General features: G+C 42.3%; 1 protein-coding gene across 1 annotated transcript in view; it reads left to right on the forward strand.

Moving 5' to 3' along the window:
* SCAMP2 (secretory carrier membrane protein 2) overlaps positions 1–24,318 on the forward strand; it is a 30,129-nt gene that overhangs the window by 4,657 nt on the left and 1,154 nt on the right. Inside the window, exons 2-8 of the mRNA XM_083183655.1 lie at positions 10,552–10,632; positions 12,220–12,309; positions 15,265–15,376; positions 19,345–19,473; positions 21,174–21,333; positions 23,257–23,358; positions 23,443–23,560. Coding sequence (XP_083039781.1) covers positions 10,552–10,632; positions 12,220–12,309; positions 15,265–15,376; positions 19,345–19,473; positions 21,174–21,333; positions 23,257–23,358; positions 23,443–23,560 — 792 coding nt within the window. The remainder of the gene's footprint in view (positions 1–10,551; positions 10,633–12,219; positions 12,310–15,264; positions 15,377–19,344; positions 19,474–21,173; positions 21,334–23,256; positions 23,359–23,442; positions 23,561–24,318) is intronic.

Consider the following 24,318-nt stretch of genomic DNA (forward strand, 5'->3'; position numbering starts at 1 on the left):
CAATGTATTAAATTGTATTTTTCCCATTTGCTGACAGTCTAGTGCAATCCCAGCACTTGTTGTCATACAGGGGGTTATTCAGACCTGACCACTGCTATGTGAATTTGCAGAGCCTTGTGGTCAGTTAGTCGTCACCCAGAGAGAGGAAACCAACGCTGTCCAAGTCTGCGAAAGGCTTGTGAAAATATTGAAGATCATCATACAGCTCACTCGCCATCAAATGCTTTTTCCATTTTGTGCAGTCTGTGTGTAACTGACCCTTCCACAAGACTGTGGTAGAAACAGGCTGATCAAGGCCAGAGTTGGCTTCTCATGCCCTCCCCAAAAATGCTTGGGCAAGCCTGCGTTTTTCCTTACAGTCCCTGAAACTCCAACCACACACGGCAACTTCCTTTCATTTCAACTGCAGCCGGGTTACATGAAAATAAAAAAACTGATTTTTTTTTTTACGCTGTTTGGCGTTGCGCATGTGTACTGAGGTCCATATGCATGAGTAGTAATTTGATAATCAATTGTCATACGAATTAGTACAACAGCAATCAGCTGTGAATAACCCCCATAGTTGCCATGATGTAATCTCTCTATTTTAGCAGTTTACTTTTTTTGTTTCCTAGGGGGCATACACACAGGGTGAGTCTAGATTGCTTAGAAATTAAGAATGGATCGCTCCATGTGTCCCCATCAAATCCTGACCACATGTAGTCAAGATCTAGCTCAGGCATATGCAAACTGTGGCCCTCCAGAGCAGATACCAGCAGATACGTTGGATGGAACATGGATCTTCATTTACAGTATGCCATTCTCACATACCAAGTGAAATCACACTTTTAGGAGGCAAACCTGCAGTGTGCTGTTCTAGCCCAGGCTGGCTACCATGGAGCTGGAGACACTATTGAAAGGGTGGCACATAAAAAAAATTGGCCACCTTTCCCTCAGGCTACTGACTTCGGCATATCATAACAATTGTGTTTTAGGGCCTTATTCTAGTTCACTCTTTCTGACAAAATCCTTCTTAGATGGACAAAACCATGTGCACTGCAGGTGGGGCAGATGTTACTTGTGAAGAGAGAATTAGATTTGGGTGGGGTTTTACTTCAAAGTGAGATCGATATTGCAGTGTAAAAATAAAGCAGCCAGTATTTACCCTGCACAGAAACAAAATAACTCACTTACATCTAATTCTCTCTGCACATTTTACATCTGCCTCACCTGCAGTGCACATGGTTTTGTCCATCTAATACCCCATTCACACCAGCCTAAATTCCCGGGTTGAGTCTGGGAACAACCCAGTACTAGCGCTGGTGTGAAAGGTTCCCGGGGCAAAATCCCGGGCAAATTTCAACCCGGCTAGGTACCAGGGTTGTTCCCGGGTTCAACCCGGGGACCTGGCTGGTGTGAAAGGTACAGGTTATACTAACACGGGTTGCCGTGTCCTCGGTGTGCTGTCTGGACGGGAATCCACGCAGGCGGCGGGCGCAAATGACGGGACAGCCGGTGGATGATGATGACGCAGCCTGTCCTGTCATTTGCGCCGTCGCCTGTGTGGATCCCTGGCCTGCACGGAGGACCAGCAACCGGGGTGAGTATTCTCCCCACCTCCGCCACCATCCCGCCCGCCGACTGCCCGCCTCCTCCCCACCTCCTGCCGGCCTCCTTCCCGCCCCCTTCTCACACCAGAAAATGCAGGGACATTTCTGGTGTGAATGGGTCCAAACCCGGGAATGTCCCTGCTTGTCCCGGGAACTGAATTCCCGGGTTTGTCCCTGCATTTCTGGTGTGAATGGGGTATAAGAAGGATTTTGTCAGAGTGAACTAGAATAATTTTATGGATGTCCGATTTGGGATTTCTAATAATGATTCACTTTAGTCTAATAAAGAATAATCCCCAAACTTTTATGAAATTGTGCATAGTTGGTTGAATATTGCCCGCTTCTATGCAGACTTTCAAGTTGATCCTGTTCTTCAGATCTTGTGCAATTTAAAATAACTGTTCCAGAAGTACCCATGCCCTTTATTGTACAAGGAGATCTATGTTCTGTGTTTTTTGTTTTTTTTTTGGCTTGTTTTTGTTTTTGCAAACCAAGCACTTGAAAGGGATTAGACGAAATGGCATTGCTGCTTGGTTAAACTATGTCTCTAGTGGTATCTCATTACCACTCGTGGATAGGCACTCATTATTCTAAATCTTTTTATTTTATTTATTTCTTTACAGTAATTGGTCACCATGGAATTTCTATTACATGAATTAATAAAAAGTTGTCATTCTGCTGGCAGGTCTTCCCAACACTGATTTATACTCCTGAATGGACATGAGTTTTTAGTGGGCTGCATACATACAGGTGACCTATTGCCTGGTTCCTACTGCATAGTGAGATCCTGGTTGGGCCCCACCCTGCTACATCAGCTACTGGGTTTGCAAAGGGAGTGCTCTCCAAGCTTAATTCCCTGCTACCCAAAGCTTAGTGATTGTCCTTCATGCTGCATTCTTCAAGAATAGATCATTTTTATGTATTTACTCTCACTTGGGAAACATTTGCTTATGTGTGCATCAATAGACTAAGCACGCAATTAAAAATGCTTTGCATTTTAAACAAATCTAGTGAACTGAAGTAATAGCTTTACAAGTGCAGGTAGACGAGACGATTGAAGTTTATTACCTTGTTGGAGAAGGGAGACAGGAGTGTTGTCTACCAAAGCTACAGGTTATAGCAGAACATTAAGTCATCATTTCATTCCCTATGTCCCAGAAATGTGTAGATCACAGTTTTTGTCTTATTGACTTAAGGTGCCCATACACGTTACAATTATTGTATACAATATCTCATCACATCTCGGTTTTGCGATGAGATCTAGTACAAAAAGTAGATCTCATCTCATCGCAAAACCTAGATGCGATGAGATGCAATATTGTATACAATAATTGTAACGTGTATTGGCTCCCATAGTCTAATAATTCATATAATAAGAAAAATTGTAATTGTTTTTACGAATTGTGAAAGCCATGTATGCATAGGTATCATATTAGTGTTACAAAACACAGGTGCACATCGCATGTGGAAGTACCTATAAACAATGGGCCTGATTCAACAACACTCGGAAGGTTCAGCAGTTGGGGGGGCCAATGGAATGATTTCTTCTGCTAGCGGAGGCATGCGAGGGGATGTGTTAAACACCACACCTCTCCCTAAGTCCCCCACTAGTGCCTAACCGTCCCATAGGCATCTTGATGATTTCGAAGTTCCGGCGCTGGTGTCCTGATGGCAGCCGGGATGCCGGCATCTGAATACTGACCGCTGGGATGCTGACCGAATCCGCTCTAGACAGGTGCCTTCTATTCATGCAAAAACCTGCAGTATGTGGCATCTTTCTTAAGTTCCATACACACTGAGCGACTACGGATCACATTCATCGCTGGGGGGAAAGCCGCTCAGTGCAATACACACTGAGCGGCTTTCCCCCTGCCCAGAGCCTAGCTATGAAAAGCTGCCCTCAAAGCCGCTCCAGCAGATGAACAGCTTTCCTGGCGATGATGCGGGAGCGTGTAGCAGCGCTCACTGCTCATCGCTGGGGCATACACACTGGGCGGCTTTGAGCTGAAAGCCACTCAAACATGCTGTTTTATGCGACTTTCAGCTCAGTCACCCAGTGTGTATGGGCCTTTAAAAGCAACATTATACCCAGGCTAAAGTCTTTATTGAAATGACAGCCAAGAAAAAAAATGGAACCCTGCACTAAATAGCACTCCTTTCCTGTGTAGGTAGAGTAGTGAGGAAACAGTAAATTTTAGGACCATTCTTGAAGCAACTTTACCATCTTGGTGGTCCCTCCGTAATGTAAAAGGGGACCCCTGCCTATTTATACAAATATAGTTTAAAAAAAGTAAATAATACACAGACACATTTGAGAAACAGAACACATTTTTAAACATACTGAGATACTGTTCCAAAAATTTTTTCAATTAAATACATCCTGCAAATCAGTGGGATCTATTGCAGTTTTTGATTCGGTTACAAATGGTAATATTTTTTATATAAATGCAAACAGAAAAATGAGAGAAGAATTTGACCAGCAGTACCTTTAGCTATTCAACCGGTAGTATGCATTTTTCCCCCCAAAGATATATGTAATATGATTGATTGTTGTAAAGGAGTCCCAGGAGATCACTGTTTGAACCACACATAAGTGGAAATTAAATTGACAGTGTTTTGCCGCTGCATGCTCCATTAAAATGAATGGGCCATAGAAACTAATGGGGAAATACGGCACAACATGGGTTAAACTACTCCTGCTAATAGGTAATTACAAAAAGTGGTCTCCTAGAAATCATACAATATAAATCACATGAGTTTGTGATTCCTTTTTCACATCATTAAATGGACTGGCAGTGAAGACAACACATGCAAATGTGGTTCTGTTGCTTTCTCAGAGACAACATTCAACTTTTATGGTTATATTTACTAAACATCAGTTTTGAAAGTTGCTTATTTGCGCACATTTTTAGTGTGATATAAAAAGTGTAAAACCAGCCTGAATGGGGTGTACTCAATGTGGCCGGTGAGGGGGTTAAATGGCGGGGATCATCGAAAACAAGCGATCCTCGCCGTTTAACCCACGCTCACCCTATTCAACACGCCAGGGAAATCCTCACTGTCAGAGGACAGCAAGTATTTCCCCAAACAGTGAGTCTTGCAGCTAAAACAGGGAGCCCGCTGCATTTACCCGTGAGCCTCGCTGCTTTAGCGGCCGCATATGCTGTTTCCCCCTCGCTCCAAAAATCTTGCGAGGGCGAAACGGTGTGTGCAGGGGGTCAGTTGAATACTGATCCTGCCAGCTGTAACAGCAAGCAGAAAGCATTGAATACACCCCGATGTCTATGTCCTCTTCTCCCCATTTTGTCAATACATATTCCCTATAGAATGCCAGAGGTTAGGAGGATGCCTCTTTTATCTTGTCTGCCTAATTATGCTGATTACACTCCTTATTTAACTTTTAAATGTATATGGTGTCTGTACTTATGTTTATGATCTGTTTTAGCCCTTTTATGGCACCATGGAACCTTTTTAAATCCAGCTCTCAAAGCTTTTCGGAAATCTGCGATTTTGAAAAACTTAACTGAATAAATAATAGGGTCGCTCTGAAGTATGCATTATGGGTAAGATTGTGATCTGACATGTGTCCTGCAGACCCAGTTCTTCAACACTTGCTACACCAAAGGAAGTCTAGTGCAATATAATAATTACTTCCTTCTTTCTCTGAGGAGATATTGGGCCAAGCCAGGTAACTGCTAATGTTACAACACATGGCTGAAAGTCCCAAGTGTGTATAAGTAAATTACAAACTTGGTTTAATAATTTAACAGATGGTAGAGTTAGGTCATCACATTGTCACAGATATGTGTAAATCCTGATATTGGTATTGCTAGTCACGAATGATGTGCACTGCGATGAACACTGGCACAAATGTGCTAATAAGTAGCTGACCAGTACTAACCTCCCCAACAACCCCAGTGACCCAGAGTCACTGCCTAATCACCAATGCCTCCTCTGGCTGCTTGATTTTTAGCTCCTCTTCCTATAATAAAATCTGTGAAGAGGAAATGGCAAACATCAATTAAAAGGTCATTGCTGGCTAATGGATTGAAAACCATGTACAGACTTTCACATTTTTGTGTTTATGTAGTGATATCCTGTTTTGTGTTCTATTTGTTAGCAAATTTGTCCTTTACTGGTTTCAGATCATCACTTAATTATGTCTTGTGTAATAGGAAGCCTTGTGCATCTATTTAGCTCGCTCCATTTGAAAGAAAACAGGGACATGGCAGTAAAAGAGATAGGAGAGGGAATGGGGAACTGGGAATGCCAGATAATGAATAGGGCAGAAGGAGAGACACATGGGGAGCTGCTACAAAACTTTGAGCGCGAAGGGTAGAAGTTGCTCGGGTATGGTGTGCGGACCTGACAGTCGTGATTCTAACAGTCAGTATACTGACATCGGAATACCGAGTGCCTGTACTCCGACGGGGGGGGTGAACACTCACCGCTACACTCACCACAGGTTCTATTCTCCCTGATCATGTCTAGGTTGACAATCACTAGGTTGACTACCATTGGTCGACAATGAGTAGGTCGACACCTATGAATGGTTGTCACACCCAAGGCCGACATGGACAGAAGGGTCGACACAAGCAATAGGTAGACAATCAAAAGGTTGACACAATATTTTCACTTTTTTTTTTTTTTTGCCGACATTGCCAACAGGTGGTATTTCATGCCCTACCATACATTAGGGTGTGGTGGGAGAATATAATAGCGTAGTGCAGCACCATGCCTGAAGCATGGCAAGCACAGCGAGCCATACGAGGGGACGGGGTACACCTAGACCAATGATGGCTAACCTTGACACTCCAGCTGTTGTTGAACTACACATCCCAGCATGCCCTGCATCAGTTTCAGCATGGCCAAATAGTAAAACTGTAGCAGGGCATGCTGGGATGTGTAGTTCAACAACAGCTGGAGTGTTAAGGTTAGCCATCACTGACTTAGACTGTACATGTCAACATTAGGGACAAAAGTCTGTAAAAACCCGTGACGACGTTGCCATTGTTGACCTAATGATTGTGTTGACCTTCTGTCCATGTCGACCTTGGGTGTGCTGACCATTCATTGGTGTCAACCTACTCACTGTTGACCAATGGTGGTTGACCTAGTGATTTTCGAACCTAGACACGTTTGACCTATTATACCATAACAGGGGATCATGGATCCCCATGAGGGAGAATAGCTCCTGTCAGTCGGTATCCAGGCTGTTGGGCATTTGAGCAGTCGGGATTCTGATGTTAGTATACTGACCATCGAAATGCCTACTGTCAGGACGTCATCGGGCACCCAGGTTGCTCATAGAGACCAATTGTCTTTCATTTTATATACTGTGCTATAATAGTTACAATATACCCTTTTCACACCATACACGGGGAATTGCCAGGTTTCTGACGTGTCGGCCCAGTTCAAGGCAGTGTGACAGCAGCAAAGCTTATAACCTTGGTTCAACCAACCCAGCAATTTGACAACTGGTATAAGATGGTTTTAACCCTAGGTCGCCCTCTGTATAATGGGCAACCTGGGTTAATGTGAAGGTGTCAGCAGAGCAAGTATCAAGATACCGGGTTCAACCCGGCTTAGCAATGGGAAAGGGGTAATAGCAACACAGCAAATGATTTGTTTCAAATACTAGTTCTTCTATAATTCTCCATGTGATTCCCTTTATTTTTGTTTACTTTAACATATTTTAATTTTCACTTTGTCGTGCTTCATTTGAATTTATAGTGGGAAATTCAATTGTTTTGGGTGTCTAATTTCTTTGTACACAAACTGTTGTCACAATTTAATAGCTGTTTGGGCTCACATGCAGACAGAGATTAGCCGCATAAAATGTGTTTGGGCACCCAAACTACTGAATTTGCACACGTTTTTTCTCGCACCTCAGGAGGCTATGATCAAAATACAGTGGGGGTTATTCTAGTTCACTCTTTCTGACAAAATCCTTCTTAGATGGACAAAACCATGTGCACTGCAGGGGGGCAGATGTAACATGTGCAGAGAGAATTAGATTTGGGTGAGTTATTTTGTTTCTGTACAGGGTAGATACTGGCTGCTTTGTTTTTACACTGCAATATAGATTTCACTTTGAAGTAAAACCCCACCCAAATCTAATTCTCTCAGCACAAGTAACATCTGCCCCACCTGCAGTGCACATGGTTTTGTCCATCTAAGAAGGATTTTGTCAGAAAGAGTGAACTAGAATAACCCCCAGTATGTGACCACCTTGGCTGCTGGGCACCCCAGTGGGAGAATTGATTTGCTACTGCTGATGCTGGCTGCCCTCTTGTGGTGGCGGCGATATAAACAATTGACTTCAAAGAAAAAAAATCGAATTGCTTTTTATGTCACACTTTGTAGGTGGAACAAAAATGGTGGTTTTGTGAGGGAGAAGGATTGTATCATGATATTACATTATAAATTGAGCAATAGTCTGCTGCATGCAAACTTCCAGCAGGCTATGGTTACATATTACTATTTAGTTTACATACTGCCAGGGCCTTGATTCTGCAGTTACATTTTTTTTCTGCTAATAAAAAAAATTCTGTATTTGAATTGAAGAATATGCAAAGTAGGGTAACTAAATGGACATGATGTACAGAATCTCTCAGTTTTTTGTATGTACTAGTTAGCTACTGTATGTACTACTGTATTATTAAAGGAAAGTTTATGCATTTTGTGGTGACGTCATTGGGCACTAATGTCACTTGATCATGTTTTTGTATGGCCCTTAGGTGTTTGTTTAGCACTGTGCTCTGGATGGTATTTCCAGCGTCTCGCTTTTCTATTGTGTCACTGGGTCATGCCTGACTCATTCACTGGTGGAACCAGTTATAAAGAGCAGGGAGTGGCCACTTGATCATTCACACCCTCTCAGAACAGAGCTTACGATACCACACAACTATAAGGTTACTCCACATCTACGAAGAGTGTTTTGCCTTTTGCTAATGCAGGGACATGTTAATACACTGTGCAAAATTCATTAATTCATCCCTATAGCCATCAAAACATATACTGATTAAATGAGAATATTTAGATGAAACAGTTAATATGAGAGATGTTTTCAATCGAAAAAGATTTTAATGCAAACGTTAATATCTTCTGTTGTTCTTAATAGTTCTACTGTGTAATTGTGTGTGTGTGTGTGTGTGTGTGTGTGTCACTTTCTATATCTACCTATCTGTCCGTATAACAGAAAATGTTGAAAGAATCTATTAGTGCAAATTAGGCGAATAGTTATTTCAGAGGGCTTCCTGTCTTAAGTCATATGACCACCATGAATGTCAGGATACATAAAGAGAGAAGAGGAAGAACATTGTGTGTACTGCTTTAACACTGCATATTTGAAAGAAAAAATCTGTGATTACATTAGGAATGCAAGGTCCCAACAATAAAACCAACAAGGGTTCTTTATCTCAGATATACAGATTATATGTAAATACCCTAAAAGGCAGAAAACACACGGACGTACATTTATCTATTCCATGGCTGCCGTCCAAAGTACAGTGGAATATGGTCACTACGTCGACATGCATTGGGTCGACCACTGAAGGTTGACATGGCTTAGGTTGACACATTATTGAGGTCGACACAAGCATTAGGTTGACAATGGCAAAGTTGACATGTGTTTTTGAGCCAACACGTGCTGGCAGGCAGTATTTCATGCCCTACCATCCACTATGGCGTGGTGGCAGAATAAAATAGTGGCAAAGCCATACGAGAGGACGTGGTACATTTTGGCTGTGACTATGTCGACAACAGGACAAAAAAATGTAAAAACCTCACGTCGACCTTTTGACTGTCGTCCTTTCAACCCTGTCAACCTAAGCCATGTTGACCTATTTCAGGTGTCTACCTGAGCCCTGTCGACCTTCAGTGGTCGACCCAATGCATGTCGACTTAAATTGGGTCGACCCAATGACCCATACCCAGTATAGTTCTGTCGCAAAGTGTCTCCTCTTAATGTAAAGACTTAGGGCCAGAATGCACTAAGCTTCAAAAGTGATAAAGTGGAGAGTGATAACCAACCAATCAGCTCCTGCCTGACCGTTTTCAAACACAGTCTGTGACATGGCAGGTAGGAGCTGATTGATAAAATGGAGAGTGATAAACAGCCAGCCATGTCACAGATTGTGTTTGAAAACTGTCAGGCAGGAGCTGATTGGTTGGTTATCACTCTCCATTTTATCACTTTTGAAGCTTAGTGCATCTGGCCCTTAATCAAGAGGAAGTGGACTGAACGTGTTGCACCTGTTTTCCCAGTCTATGTACCGGAAAAGTGACGTAGTCAGCCACTCTGTTCCTTCATACCTGAAATGTATTTATCTATTTATAATTCTATTTTTTCCATGATATATTTGTCGTTTGTATTTTCCCTAGATTGCCTTGTGCATTTTGTCAATTAAGCTCTCCCAGTAACATTTGGATTTATTAGTATGTCCACATGTAAAGGCCCCTACACACATTGGTGATGTATGTGAACGTTCTGAGCGACGCTAGGTCACTCTGATCGTTCTGCACACATGGCTGCTCAGCACACACACAGCGTGATGTGTCAGCACTGTGTGAAGTGAGCTGTCAGAGCCAGTGTACTCCAGTGGAGAATACTGACGATAGCGACATTTGATGCTCAGAGCAACCTTACATATACGTGGGCCTTCACCAGCGATCGACGGGCGGGGTTTGGTCCAGTCAACCAGAATAACCCCCTTTATGTGCTGTGTGATGGGATGTGCACGGGAGCGCACATCTCATCGCACTGCCCTGTCGCACCGTGTATGGGCACCTTTAGATACAAGCAATACTGTGCTAGAGGCACCACAGCAGAGAGCGACACCCCAGGCGGAAAGTAGGAACTGCAAGGATTTTACGAGTTGCAGGGTGCTAGAATGAACACTACGGGTGGTTTTGAGTTTAAAAAAATAGTAACCTTCTGTATATGTCCTCATTTTCCCAGGATCCCTCAGTGACTCAGATAACTACCGGTGGCCATGGGAACATTGAAGAGTTTAACCCTTTCTCTGAAAATTCACACTTGGTGGGTATGAATAATATAGTTTGTGTGTATAAAAAGTTCTGTGCAATTAATAAAAATTTATATATTTCATGAACCAGATTTTCTGGACCACCACCATTGTATCTCATTTCATGTGGTGTTTTCCACCCGTTCACTAGTCAGACCTTTATAAACAGACAAGTCCTAGCATTTCTCTTTCCAGTTGTAGGAGTCAGCTGGCAATCAGGACCTCCCCCATGTTCCACAAATGTAGGAAATGTTGTAATTGCACCTATGCATTCTGGTGTTCTGATAAAAGCAACATATAGTAGGTGTCATATGCACTGACTGTAATGTGACCTATTCACCTCCTGCTTAGCTATTACATATACTCAATGGTGATCCCTGGGGGTAATTCAGACCTGCTCGCTAGGCTACGTATATTCTCAGCCTAGCAAGCAGCCTGAAACCCCGCCCCACAGCCTGAAACCCCGCTTGCATGCGCCCGCACAGAAGAAATATAATTTGATGGTTTGAAGACTGTGATTATGCGTTAACCCCTTCAGTGGTGTTTTTTTTTTTTTCAGGAGCGCTTCCCACTGGGCGAGTTTTTTATGGGGAGCGCTCCCTTAAAAAAAAAAAAACACCACTACCTACCAGGGTCTGGGCAGTGCCGCTGCACTGTCAATCAGCGGCTGCCCGGACCTGCGCCCCCGCACCCCATCCCTGTCCCCGGCAGCCAGCTTGTCATAAGCCGGGGACTTGAATACAATTCCGGAGGGGAGAGGGGAGGAGGAGGCGCCGCAGAGGGGAGGAAGCCGGGCACTGGCTGTAAATGGTGGCAATCCCGGGCTTGCCAGAGTGGGCACTGAGGCACAGCCCGGAAAATTCTTGGGATTGCCACTGAAGGGGTTAATTTAATTTCATATTGATTTTTTATTTTAATTTTATCTGTTTTCACCGCTTTTCTATTAAATATATATATATATATATATATATATATATATATATATATATATATATATATATATATATATATATCTATATATATATATATATATATATATATATATATCAGGTGTGGGATACCGCACTCAAAACACTCTGGTTCAACTCGGCGGTGCTCCACTTTTAGAGGCAATTAAGTCCCAAATATAACAGTAATTTCGTAGAAGCAGGCACTCGCCATAGGCAATTTTTCAGGGTCGAAGCAAAAAACTTTTATTCAGTCATAGCTGGAGTCGACGTTTCGATCCTCAACAGGGCCCTTTGTCAAGACAATAGATATCCAAAGGACTGGAGGCACTGCCTTGTGCCTCCAGTCCTTTGGATATCTACGAAATTACTGTTATATTTGGGACTTAATTGCCTCTAAAAGTGGAGCACCGCCGAGTTGAACCAGAGTGTTTTGAGTGCGGTATCCCACACCTGCTATATATATATATATATATATATATATATATATATATATATGTGTATATGTATGTATATATATATATATATATATATATGTGTATATGTATGTATGTGTGTATATATATATATATATATATATATATATATATATATATATAATGTATATGTATATATGTGTTATATAAATTCATTATATTAATTATATTACTGCAGACCCCAACCAATCAAACAACTGTTCCAGTGCAGCCTGTGATGCCTTCTCAGCCAGCTGTTCTCCAGCCATCCATGGAACCATCACCACAGGTACATTTTTATGGAGTGTCTTTTGAATTATTTCTGTATTTAAGCTTTTTTATATTGCGGTGTGGCAATTCTGTAATGTAATTGTGGTAAATCTGACTAATGGAACTTTTATACAGAAAAATAATAGATATCACTTTGCGCAGACCAATTAGTTTAATACAACTTCTAGTATACTGTGTGACAAATGCCCTCAGAAATACCTTACTGGTATAGGGCCCAGATAATTAAGCAAACATCAATAGGCAATAAGTAAAATGGACACGGTAATTGGTGCGATGTAAAAGGGGTTACCGGGTCCCGCAAGCCGGTAGCTATACGAACCGGTAAAACAGAAGGGTTCTTACCGGTTCATTGCTGTGTTGCTTTGCGGTGCGAACGGGTTAATCGGATCGAGCGACCAATTTCCTGTTCACGCCAATGGAGGAGGCAGGGTTTGGAGCAGCGCCAGCTCTAAGTGCTGCCTCCTCCCCCACCACTGATGCCGCTCTGCCGTGCCCCAGATAAGGTCAGAAAACCGGCAATATTGCAGATTTGCTGAGCCAGTCTGAACAGACCAAAATGCAGGATTGCATCGGGACTGAACCGTTTCAAAGTCCCGGTGGGACCCTGCTATTGCGGTCTGAAAGCGGTATAAGTGTCTGTCCCTGTTTTGTTCCTTAAATATATGGAAATCGTCACGTGAAGAAGAACATCAACCTTCACACAGGTATTTCTGGTCTTGTGCTCCTACAATTTCCAACAGACATATGATATATACAGAATGGAGATTCAGGGCCCGCAACAGTGAAATACTGTTTGATCATTATTCTGGCTTGTCTTGCCAACATTTATTAAACGTCAACAAGTATTCAAAATACAATATAATATAGAAATCGCCACAAGTAATAATTGGAAGCGTACCAAGTACAGTACATTATCTACCTTCTGTATAATTACATTTGGTACTTATGTAGTATCTGGGCTGCCGATTTTTTGATTGTATGCCTTAAGTTAAGGCATACAATCAGATGCGATGCGATGCGATATCGCATCGCATACGATGCGATGCGATGACCCGATTTTTCCATAGGATTCAATGTTAAAATGGACTGAGTCCATTTTAACATGGAATTCAATGGGAAAAAGGGGTCCTTTTCATACCCCTACTATCCAAGTGGGCATGGAGTTGGATATAAACCTGTGGCGAGCGTAGCGAGCCACCGAGCCCGAAGCGTGGCGAGCGAAGCGAGCCCCGCGAGGGGACGGTATTCTGCGTCCCCTCGCGGGGCTCGCTACGCTCGCCACGCTTCGGGCTCGGTGGCTCGCTACGCTCGCCACAGGTTTATATCCAACTCCATGCCCACTTGGATAGTAGGGGTATGAAAAGGACCCCTTTTTCCCATTGAATTCCATGTTAAAATGGACTCAGTCCATTTTAACATTGAATCCTATGGAAAAATCGGGTCCATCGCATCGCATCGCATCGCATGCGATATGGTCGGGTGCGATGCGATGCGATGGACCCGATTTCAAAATCGGCAGCCCAGTTACTACATAAGTACCTTACATTTCTATTAGAAATTGTGGTATGTGACAATTTTACATATATTTAACAGAACAACAAGGACACACACTTAATAAGGAGGACTTTCTGGGACTTTTTGGGATCAGTCATTATTTGCTTAATTATCTGGCCCAGTAATATATTTCTGATGGCATTTGTTGCATTGTATACAATAAATTGAATTAACCTAATTGGTCTGCACAAAGTGATCTCTATTTTTATCATTATTGTATTTGGAGTTGTCATTTGGGGACCCCTCATTCACTTTCTAGCTGCAAACCCAGTGGCTTTTTTCCGTAATGGACATTTTAGTTTTGAATGATCTTTAGCAAATGTATTTAGAGAAAAAATAATTCAGACCTGATTGCAAGACAAATTTGTTCTCAAAATGGGCAAAGCCATGCAGCCCTGTAACATGTGCAGAGAGAGTTAGATTTGGGTGAGGTGTGTTCAAACTGAAATCTGAATTGCAGTCAGAATAACGCAGCCAGTATTTACCCTGCACAGAAACACAATAAGTCACCTAATTGTACCTCCCTCTCTGCACATGTTACATCTGCCCTACCTGCAGTACACTTGGTTTTGTTCGTTGTAAGAACAAATTTGTCCTGCGATCAGGTTTGAATTAGGCCCTTTGGGTCTTATTATAGTTCACTCTAAGAGGCAAATTCCTTCTCAAATGGACAAAACCATGTGCACTGCAGGTGGGGCAGATGTAACATGTGCAGATAGAATTAGATTTGGGTGGGGTTTTTCTTCAAAGTGAGATCTATATTACAGTGTAGAAATAAAGCAGCCAGTATTTACCCTGCACAGAAACAAAATAACTCACCCAAATCTAATTCTATCTGCACAAGTTACATCTGGCCCGCCTGCAGTGCACATGATTTTGTCCATTTGAGAAGGAATTTTCCTCTAAGAGTGAACTAGAATAAGGCCCTTTGGGGCAGATGTATTAAGCCTGGCGAAGAGATAAAGTGGAGAAAAAGTGGAAGGAGATAAAGCACCAGCCAATCAACTTCCAACTGTCATATTTCAAACACAGCTGATTGGCTGGTGCTTTATCTCCTTCCACATTTTCTCCACTTTATCTCTAGTTTATCTCTTCGGCTAGGCTAAATACATCTGCCCCTTTGTCTCCAATTTTAGTCATCAGTGAGCAGTATTTCCAAAATTACTTATTGAAATGTATTCCTATGATGATATGCAGCTATGACCCTGTCATGCACATTGAAAAAGTGTAACATTAAAGATAACTTGTCACCAGGGACCAGTCTTTACGGTGCAGCGCCTTGTGTATGGTCTCACTGCTATAAAAAATAACAAGATCAATATGTGCCTGTGCGCTGCTTTATCATAGGCTGGCTTGCTCCATACATATGTGGATATATCTATTTTACCTTTCTCTGTAGGCAGTAGCAATGGCTGCACAAGCTAGCCTCCTGCAGCAACAGGAAGAGCTAGACAGGAAAGCGGCTGAAATAGAGAGGAAAGAGAAGGAAATGAGGAATGTGAATATAGACTGTGAGTATGCTGCCATATGTACTATCTAACTTGTTTGTATGACCGTTTGCATTGTATCTTGTGGCAGGTAGTTTCTCAGTTTGTGACCTATTGTAAAATGAAGCGCCATGCAATTACATTTTAAACAAAGAGATGTGTTAGATTATACATGTAGTAATGTAAAAGTTGGTAACTATGACGTGCTACCTTGGCTACTGCTAATTGTTCTGACATTGTTTTTAAAGAATATAAACTTCTTAAAACAAACAAACACACACACACACACACACACACACAGACAATAAGAGAAAGTAAAAGTTGTCAACGAGTAACATTTAAGGGTGTGTGTGTGTGTGGGGGGGGGTCGTCTGTTTAAGCACAGGAAGACCACTAATTTTCCCTTAAAACCAATATAAATATTTAGCAGAATATGTGTATTCCGCTATGCATGTCTAAACATTTCCCTTATTTAAAGTTAGAATACAGATGTGTCCATATACATCTAGCCTCTTTGAGCGTTAAAATGCCCTTCTAGTCACGCCATGCCATAGCATGATTTGTAGCACAGAGCATTTTTACATACAACTTTTTTCCATTACAATGTGCATCATAATTGCAAAGCAGTGCAACTACAATGCACAAGCAGCTTCTGCTAATTAAAATGATATGCAGCTTGCCTAAATTCTGGGTGTGACCGTGGCTGTATCTGCATGACAAAAATGCATTTCTGTCCAGCACTGCCCGACTAGATATGATGGATGGTTTTTCCGCCATCATCGATAGGTGTGTACGGCCGCCGGGAAAGATGAGAATGCCCCGCCCCGTGCCCTCCCCCTGCTCCAACGTGTGGAGCATACACAGCCGTTGGCTGCCAATGTTATTTTTTAAGGCAGTAATATATACATTGCTGGCACCACTGCCCACCAATGTAAATTTTTTATGGTGGCAACGTATACATGGCTGGCCTGTGCCATCAATGTATGCATTACCAGCCAGAGGAGCAACTAGGTGACAAAGTGCCGGCAGCGCATACTGTGCTCCATGTGGAGCAGGGGGAGGAAGCAGGGCGGGACGCCGGGCTGACTCTGGCTCATCTTTCAGCTATCATTGCCGTACACACTGAGTGTTGAAAAATGAACCATCATCGCCCAAGCATGCTGGTAAAACCGGCAGAGGAACCACTTTGCCAGCGATGATGCGTGACCGCGCATCATCGCTGGTCCATATACACTTTCAGCTGAAAATCGATGAAAACTGCAGTTTTAAGTGATTTTCAGGTGAAAATCACCAAGTGTGTATGGGCCTTAAAGACTCATACACACTAGGAGATTTTAATTTCAAAATCTCTGAAAGATATATCTTTCGCCAAAGACTTTTGAAATAAAATTCTTCTAGTGTATTTGAGCCTTGAAATGTCACACTGAGCAATTATGCCCATCGTGTATGGACAGCGATGACCGCTGTCGGGGGCGGACAGCTTTGCATAGCATGGCGCTATGTAAAGCCATCCACAAAGCCAATCATCTGCTGGTGATACCAGCAAATATGTGGCTTTCCCTGTGATAATTCAGGAGCATGCATCAAAATCGCCCCGTGTGTATGTGTCTTAAGTTTCATTGGCCTACCACTGTATCTGCAGTTCTCAACATTGCCCGTTTTTCTGTGTTTCTTCAAAATAGCTTAAACTGCACATCTTGAAACCCCAGTCTGCTTTATACTGTAACTACCTACTGCCTCATTGCTGTGCCTAGACTAACCATGGTGTATGATCTGTGAGATGAAACTAGGCCATAGGTCGAGCACTATAAAAGGTTGACATAGACTGTAGGTTGACATGGACTTTGGGTGAACATGCCAAAGGTCGACATGGTTTTTAAAAAGATTATTTTTCAAAAGAAGGCGACATTTCATACCCTTCTATCCACTAGGGTGCAGAGGGAGAATAGTGTGCCCAATGTAGAGAGGCACCATGCCCGAAGCATGGCGAGCAACACCGGTACACTTATACGGTGTCTATGTCAACGTCAGTGGTTTGCCTAAACACTTTGTTACACTTATTGTTTTAGTGTAATGTGTCTTGTGCTTTATGTCCAAAGATTGTCCTATATTTGAGAATAATTTGTTTCCATTAACTTATTGACACAATTTTAAATCTAGCCTATAATTTATTTATTTATTTATTTATTAACAGTTTCTTATATAGCGCACACAAATTACGCAGCGCTTTACAGAGCATAGTTATGAGCAAAAACACATAAGAAATTACATCACAAGACAATTTAGGACAAGTACATGGTTAATATGGATAGTTGCATCAGGGGAAAGGACACTGAAACAATCATCAGGGTGGCAGTGGTTTATATATTCTAAGAAAGGCACATGAGGAGAGAGGGCCCTGCTCGTGAGAGCTTACATTCTAAAGAGGATGGTTAGACAGACAGGGGTGACACAGAAGGGAAAGAAGTGGGCATAAACAGTAGGTTAGGATGAGAGATGGTCAGGTTTTATGCAGGAGGGTGGGAAGGGGTCAGCTTAGTCTTTGATATTTTAAGTCTAAAAAAGCATTGGGTCATCCAAGAGTAGACAGCAGAGAGACAGTTGGAGAAATGAGTGAGGATAGAGGGAGAGAGATCAGGAGAGGAGAGGAGTATTATCAGCATAGATGTGATAGTGAAAGTCGAGTGAGCACATAAACTCACCCAGAGAGGACGTATAGAGAAAGAGAAGAAGAGGGCCAAGAATAAAATGTTGGGGGACACCTACTATCAATGGAAGAGCAGGAGAGGTGAGGTCATTAGAGGTACAGCTGGTCATTTTCAAAACTGACAGTGCAATTACAAGCTTTAACAGTGATAGTAAAAGTTGTTTGCAGATGTAAAATGATGATATTATGGTTGAATTGCCAGATTAAGCAGCCAGGAGTAGTATACTGTGTGAATGAATTTAACTCACTCAAAGCAGACTTTAGTTTTCTCAGTTGTTGTTTTGTCCTTCAGTTTCACTTCGGTGTAACGCTGGTATAACGCTGTAGTTATGAATCAGTTTTCTCACTTTAATAACGGCCCACTTCAATCTAGGCCCACAGATAAACTCTGGCCACAGCCGTATGCAATGACAACTAAAGTACTCTAACAATGCATGGGTTCCCAATTCCCAATAATTGGAATCCACTCACTGAGTCCCCACCCCCTACAACACATAGCAATAAAAGTGGCTTAGAAAAACAAAACTAGCATTCCAGGATACTATATATCACTAAGAATAAAAATAAATTCCTCCCTACACACAGGCTAGGTACTGTTGTGAATTACACAGAGGAGATGTTCAGTCAGTGGCGTAACTATAGCACCGCAGCCCCCGCGGTCGCAGAGGGGGGCGCTGTGCATATGGGGGCACCGGGGGGGCTGCGGTGCTATAGTAATCCCCCCGCCCCCCATCCCCGCAGGCTTACCTGTCCGCGTGTCCCGGCTCTTCTCCTGGCTTTAATCAATGCTATGGAGACGGACCACGATAAAATGGCCGCCCCATAAAGCAGACTGTTCTCTGAAACTGTCTGCGGTATGGGGGCGGCCATTTTATCGTGGTCCGTCTGCATAGAGTTAATTGAAACCAGGAGGGGAGCCGGGACGCGCGGACAGGTAAGCATGCGGCAATGAGGGGAGGGGGCACGGGCGGCCGGCGTGACGGACGGACGCGTGGGGAGGGGGGGTTGTCCCCCCTATTAACGGCGGGGGGGCGCCACAAACAAAGCTACGCCGCTGTGTTCAGTGTTTTACCTAGATATACAACTCAATCCCACACAATAGTTGTAATGCTCTGCAGTACAGAGGAGATGATCAGTGTTTTACCTAGATATACAAATCAATCCCACACAATAGTTGTAATGCACATTCATAACTTGTTCTAAGTTTTTATTTCTTTGATTTTAATTGTCTGTTACAAATAAATGACCGTTATACATGTCCACAACCTATCTTTGTCTTCTGCAGCACGAAAGAATAACTGGCCCCCACTTCCTCCCAAGTGTCCTATCAAACCCTGCTTCTACCAGGACTTTGCTGCAGACATCCCAGCTGATTTCCAGCGCACATGTAAAATGCTGTACTACCTCTGGATGTGTAGGTATCAACCAATTCCTGACCATGGTATAGCAAGCCAAGAATAGTATTCTGTGTATAGCTATGTGAGAACAGGAAGAGCTGTGTACTGCTCACTATGGAGGAAATCTCATTTTCTGCCCAGTGTTTTAAAGTAATCTTTACAAAGGCAATTCTAGATGTATTTATTCTTATTAATGATTGTCACTTTAAAACATTGGGTAGATCACAACAGAACAGAGGATGGAGAATTCTGAAGGACCTTGTCAAAAAGGCAAGATATTCTGTAGTGTTGCTTTAAAATACCTAGGGAAAACACAGGATTTTCGAAGGAGGATTTCCAAAGAGGTGGTGAGGCCAAGCATATAGGGACGGACACTGAGGTATTATGCATGCCACGCTGTAGTCTGCTGCGGCGCCTTTTAATAGTAATGTGTTATGCTGTAAATAGACTGCATACAGCGATGGAGCAGCGTCAGGGGGTGGTTTTATGTATTTGGTAACCCCCATGCGTGCAATATTGGATTTAGAACCTTAAAATATATAAGGCGTGTTCAATTAAGTGCCCATTTCTGTATGGGTGAAAAGTAACCAAAAATCAGTACAAAATGCCTGTAAATTCATCCAAAAGTGGTAGAAAACATGTAGATTGGCAGCGAACTTGCTGACCCACGTGATTTTCAACAGTTTTGGAGTTGTTGACCAGTCCGTAAATCAGCATGGCATTGAATAGGGCAAATTAAATTTGCCCTAAAAATAGACAAAAATTCATTAATAGCTGAATACCCCCACAAAGTGCCAAAGTGCACCTCAGTGCGAATCAGTCATTTTGTTTTTTTTATTATGCCTTCAAACTGCCTTGACAATCCTGTACATATATTAAAATGTATCCCCGCTCCATTACATTACAAACACCTGCAGCTCCTCTCTGATCTCATATAGGTAATACATAGATAGTGCAGTCTTCTGAGCTGCTGAGAAATCATTATGTCTGTCCTGGTGTACAAGTCAATTGATCTGTACAGTGCATTTCTGCAGATTATATAGTTAGTTAGATATATATATATATATATCTAACACAATTGTGGTGTGGCGCCTATATTTTGTAGATAATGTCCATAAATAGGATGAACTGTTGTCAAGTGAAGCAAATGGATACAGTTCGTCCAGTAACTTGTTTATTTTGTAGATCTTTTTTGTCAAAGATAAAACATGTACAGTAGTCCCAACACGTTTCGTCTATATAGACTTCATCAGGGGAACAGAAATGTATCTATATAGGTTGATAGACTGGGATTCTTTCCCTGTACATACGAATCTCCAATAAGAACCAATACTGAAGACGGACAGGGATAATCCTTCTGTGAAAGGCAATTGGGTTTCTCTCTAAGGGACTTTCTTCTCCTACAGGAAAGATGCGTCTGTCTTCAGTATTGGTTCTTATAATCCATATATTCTTCAGCTCAATAATATGCAAACATATTAATATTTATTAAAGCTAATAAACCAACCTTTTTGAGAATACAGCATCAATTAAATTACTAAGAACCATGGATGTCATTGGTTTTAGGGAACGCATTCTCAAAATGTTGGCCAGAAAGATTGTAGATGGCTTGTATTTATAACAGTGTGTGAGAAGCATAACCCTAATAATGCAGTGTGATATGTATTGGGAATAAATGATGTGCATCAATTAATGCTCTTTTACTTTCTTTCTTCAGTACACTCATTCACTCTGCTACTTAACCTTCTGGCCTGCTTGGCGTATTTCACCCAAAATTCTGACGGTGGTGTGGATTTTGGCCTATCCATCCTGTGGTTTATTATGTTCACACCCTGTGCCTTTGTGTGCTGGTACCGGCCGATCTACAAAGCTTTCAGGTGACATTGAGTCTTGCAAAGTCTAATGTTTAGAGTTACTATAGTCTTTTATTTATGCATATAGAACTATAAGCCTTGGAGTGGACGGAGACCAGCCAATCCACTCCTATCTGCTATATTACAGGCTTTGTTTAAAATAATGACAGGAGCTGATTAGCTGGTACTATATACCAGTTCACTATATTTTTGCAATACTTGGTACATACTCCCTTATTCAGATCTGATCGCAGTACAAATTTGTTCATAAAATGGACAAAACCATGTGCACTGCAGGTGGGGCAGATGTAACATGTGCAGAGAGAGTTAGATTTGGGTGATGTGTGTTGAAACTGAAATCTAAATTGCAGTGTAAAAATAAAGCAGCCAGTATTTACCCTGCACAGAAACAAAATAACTCACCCAAATCTAACTCTCTATTCATGCTACATCTGCCCCACCTGCAGTGCACATGGTTTTGCCCATTTTGAGAACAAATTTGTACTGCGATCGGATCTGAATAAGGACCATAGACCCATATATATTGTATGTGACTCTTCCTTATTCAGTTTCACAATGTTTTAGCAAAACTAAACATGTGTCTGTAGTACTAAAGGTGCCCATACACGTTACAATTATTGTATACAATATTGTATACAATATCGCATCTCATCACATCTCGGTTTTGCGATAAGATCTGATGAGATCTAGAACAAAAAGTATGTGCAGCACATACCTTTTTACTAGATCTGATCTCATCGCAAAACTGAGATGCGATATTGTATACAATAATTGTAACGTGTATGGGCACCTTTAGATAATAAGGGTATAGGAAATTCCTGAAACAAAATGTCCTTTGTTCAGTTTTAATGAGTTATCCAACTATTCCCCTAAATCTCTGGAAACACTTGGGTACTCACCCCTGCTGGTGTTTTCACAATGATTCTCTAGGAATGTAGAAGCCATAGCAGTGATGGAAGCGTCTGAATCTAGACTCCCTGCAAACCGCTAAGAAGGGGGCACCTAAATTTAGACGCTAAAGCGTCTGAATTTAGTAGGGTGTAGGGGTACAAAGGGGTGCACTGTGCAAAACACTCTTAAACCTGTTCATAATGACACTAGTCGACCTTGTTAATTCCACTATCCACGCCACCCCGAAGCGTGGCGAGGGGACGCGGTATGCGTCCGACCGACCTTTTCATACCCCAACTATCCACGTCGGCGTGGAGTTCATTTTATAAAGTATTGGTGAGCGCAGCGAGCCACCGAGCCCGAAGCGTGGCGAGCGGACATGTATTCCTGAGAAGTTATGCGCATGCGCTCGCCACACTTTATAAAATCAACTCCACGCCGACGTGGATAGTGGGGGTATGAAAAGGTCGGTTGGACGCGTACCGCGTCCCCTCGTGGGGCTCTCCTCGCTTTGGGGTGCCAGCGCTATGCTGATAACGTACATTACACCTAGAGCGGCACGCGCTCAGTAAACACAGCGTCTGGCAAGCTGCCAAGTTTCTTGTGCGCGCGGTGGCGCCGTGAAACTACACAAGTACCGGAGTTTGTAAATAAAGCATATCATCATAAATGTATTAGCTGTGTCACCAATTGCCTTTTATCCAGTTTTCTATTAAATCCTTACTTCTTGGCCCAATTACGTATTTTAAAATACATTTTGTGCAATAGAGACCAACTTAATAAAATAAAAAGAAACCATAATTTAGGCAAAACTCACACTAAACCAGTGATGGCTAACCTTGACACTCTAGCTGTTGTTGAACTACACCTCCCAACATGCTCTGCTACAGTTTTGCTATTTGGCCATGCTAAAAATTATGTAGGGCATGCTGGGATGTGTAGTTCAACAATAGCTGGAGTGTCCGGATTAGCCATCACTGCACTAAACTGTCTTCTGCTCAATTTGACCAGATCTGTATTTCTTTTCCCCCCCAGGACGGACAGTTCCTTTAACTTCTTTGTGTTCTTCATGATCTTCTTATGCCAGGTCATCATTTACATCATACAAGCAGTGGGCATCCCTCATTGGGGAGACAGGTGAGAATGTTATTCCACTCTTGTAACCAGCTAGTCCTTGTTCTGATTTCTCATCACTGTATGCTTTTTTTGTGTGTGTTCTAGTGGCTGGATAATAGCGTTAACCATGACGAAAACCAATGTTGCTGTTGCTGTCATCATGATGGTTGTAGCTTCATTCTTCACAGTCTTATCCGTGTTATCTCTAGTCCTGCTGAAGAGGGTGAGTCTTCTGTAACACACAACATCCAGACACTGCAACCATTCCTTAGATGTTGTACTGCTCTGTAATCCCACTTGTATACTGTGTAGCCAACTTGGGTGTGATTCGGCTTGAGACCCCTTTACACTACGACTGCCCCTGGCAGTAATGCACTAATAAGTCACTCCAGGTGGTGAGATCAGCGCCATCTGTTTCATAGCTGTGAACTGGTCTGAGATATTTAGCGCCGGATTCAGCAATACTGACTGGACGAACAACTTTTGATCCCACTGTAATTGTGTAGCTTTACAGGTATGGGAATACTTTGTTCTGAAACTTGTGCTCTGAAAAGTAGGGGAAAATACTTAATGTTAATAAGTGCATGTCATTTAGACATGGGCACTGAGTGACCGCTCCTACAGTCTCTCTGCGGAGCACTGCAAAGTAGTCTATTGAGAATGGGTAACGCCGAGCAGTGGAGGGAAAGAAGCGACGTATGCCGTTTACTATAGTTTGAGCATGAACTGGTGCTTTACATTATGTAAAAGTAGAGACTTTAGAGGTATTACACCTTAATTCCTCTAATTCCAGAAATGACATCTCTTTTTGATCAGCACAGTGATAAGCATTGCAGCTGTAAAGCAATGTGGCCATGGGTTATACTCCAGCCATAGTCCTGTCTAAGTAGGCTTTGTATTGGCTTCCCGTGTTATTGGCTTCTAAATAAATAAATAACCCTAGTGTATATGTGGGTACACGTGGTAGGGAATATAGATTGC

The sequence above is a fragment of the Crinia signifera genome, chromosome 4 (assembly GCF_055691185.1).
Source record: "Crinia signifera chromosome 4, ASM5569118v1, whole genome shotgun sequence".
Taxonomy (NCBI): domain Eukaryota; kingdom Metazoa; phylum Chordata; class Amphibia; order Anura; family Myobatrachidae; genus Crinia; species Crinia signifera.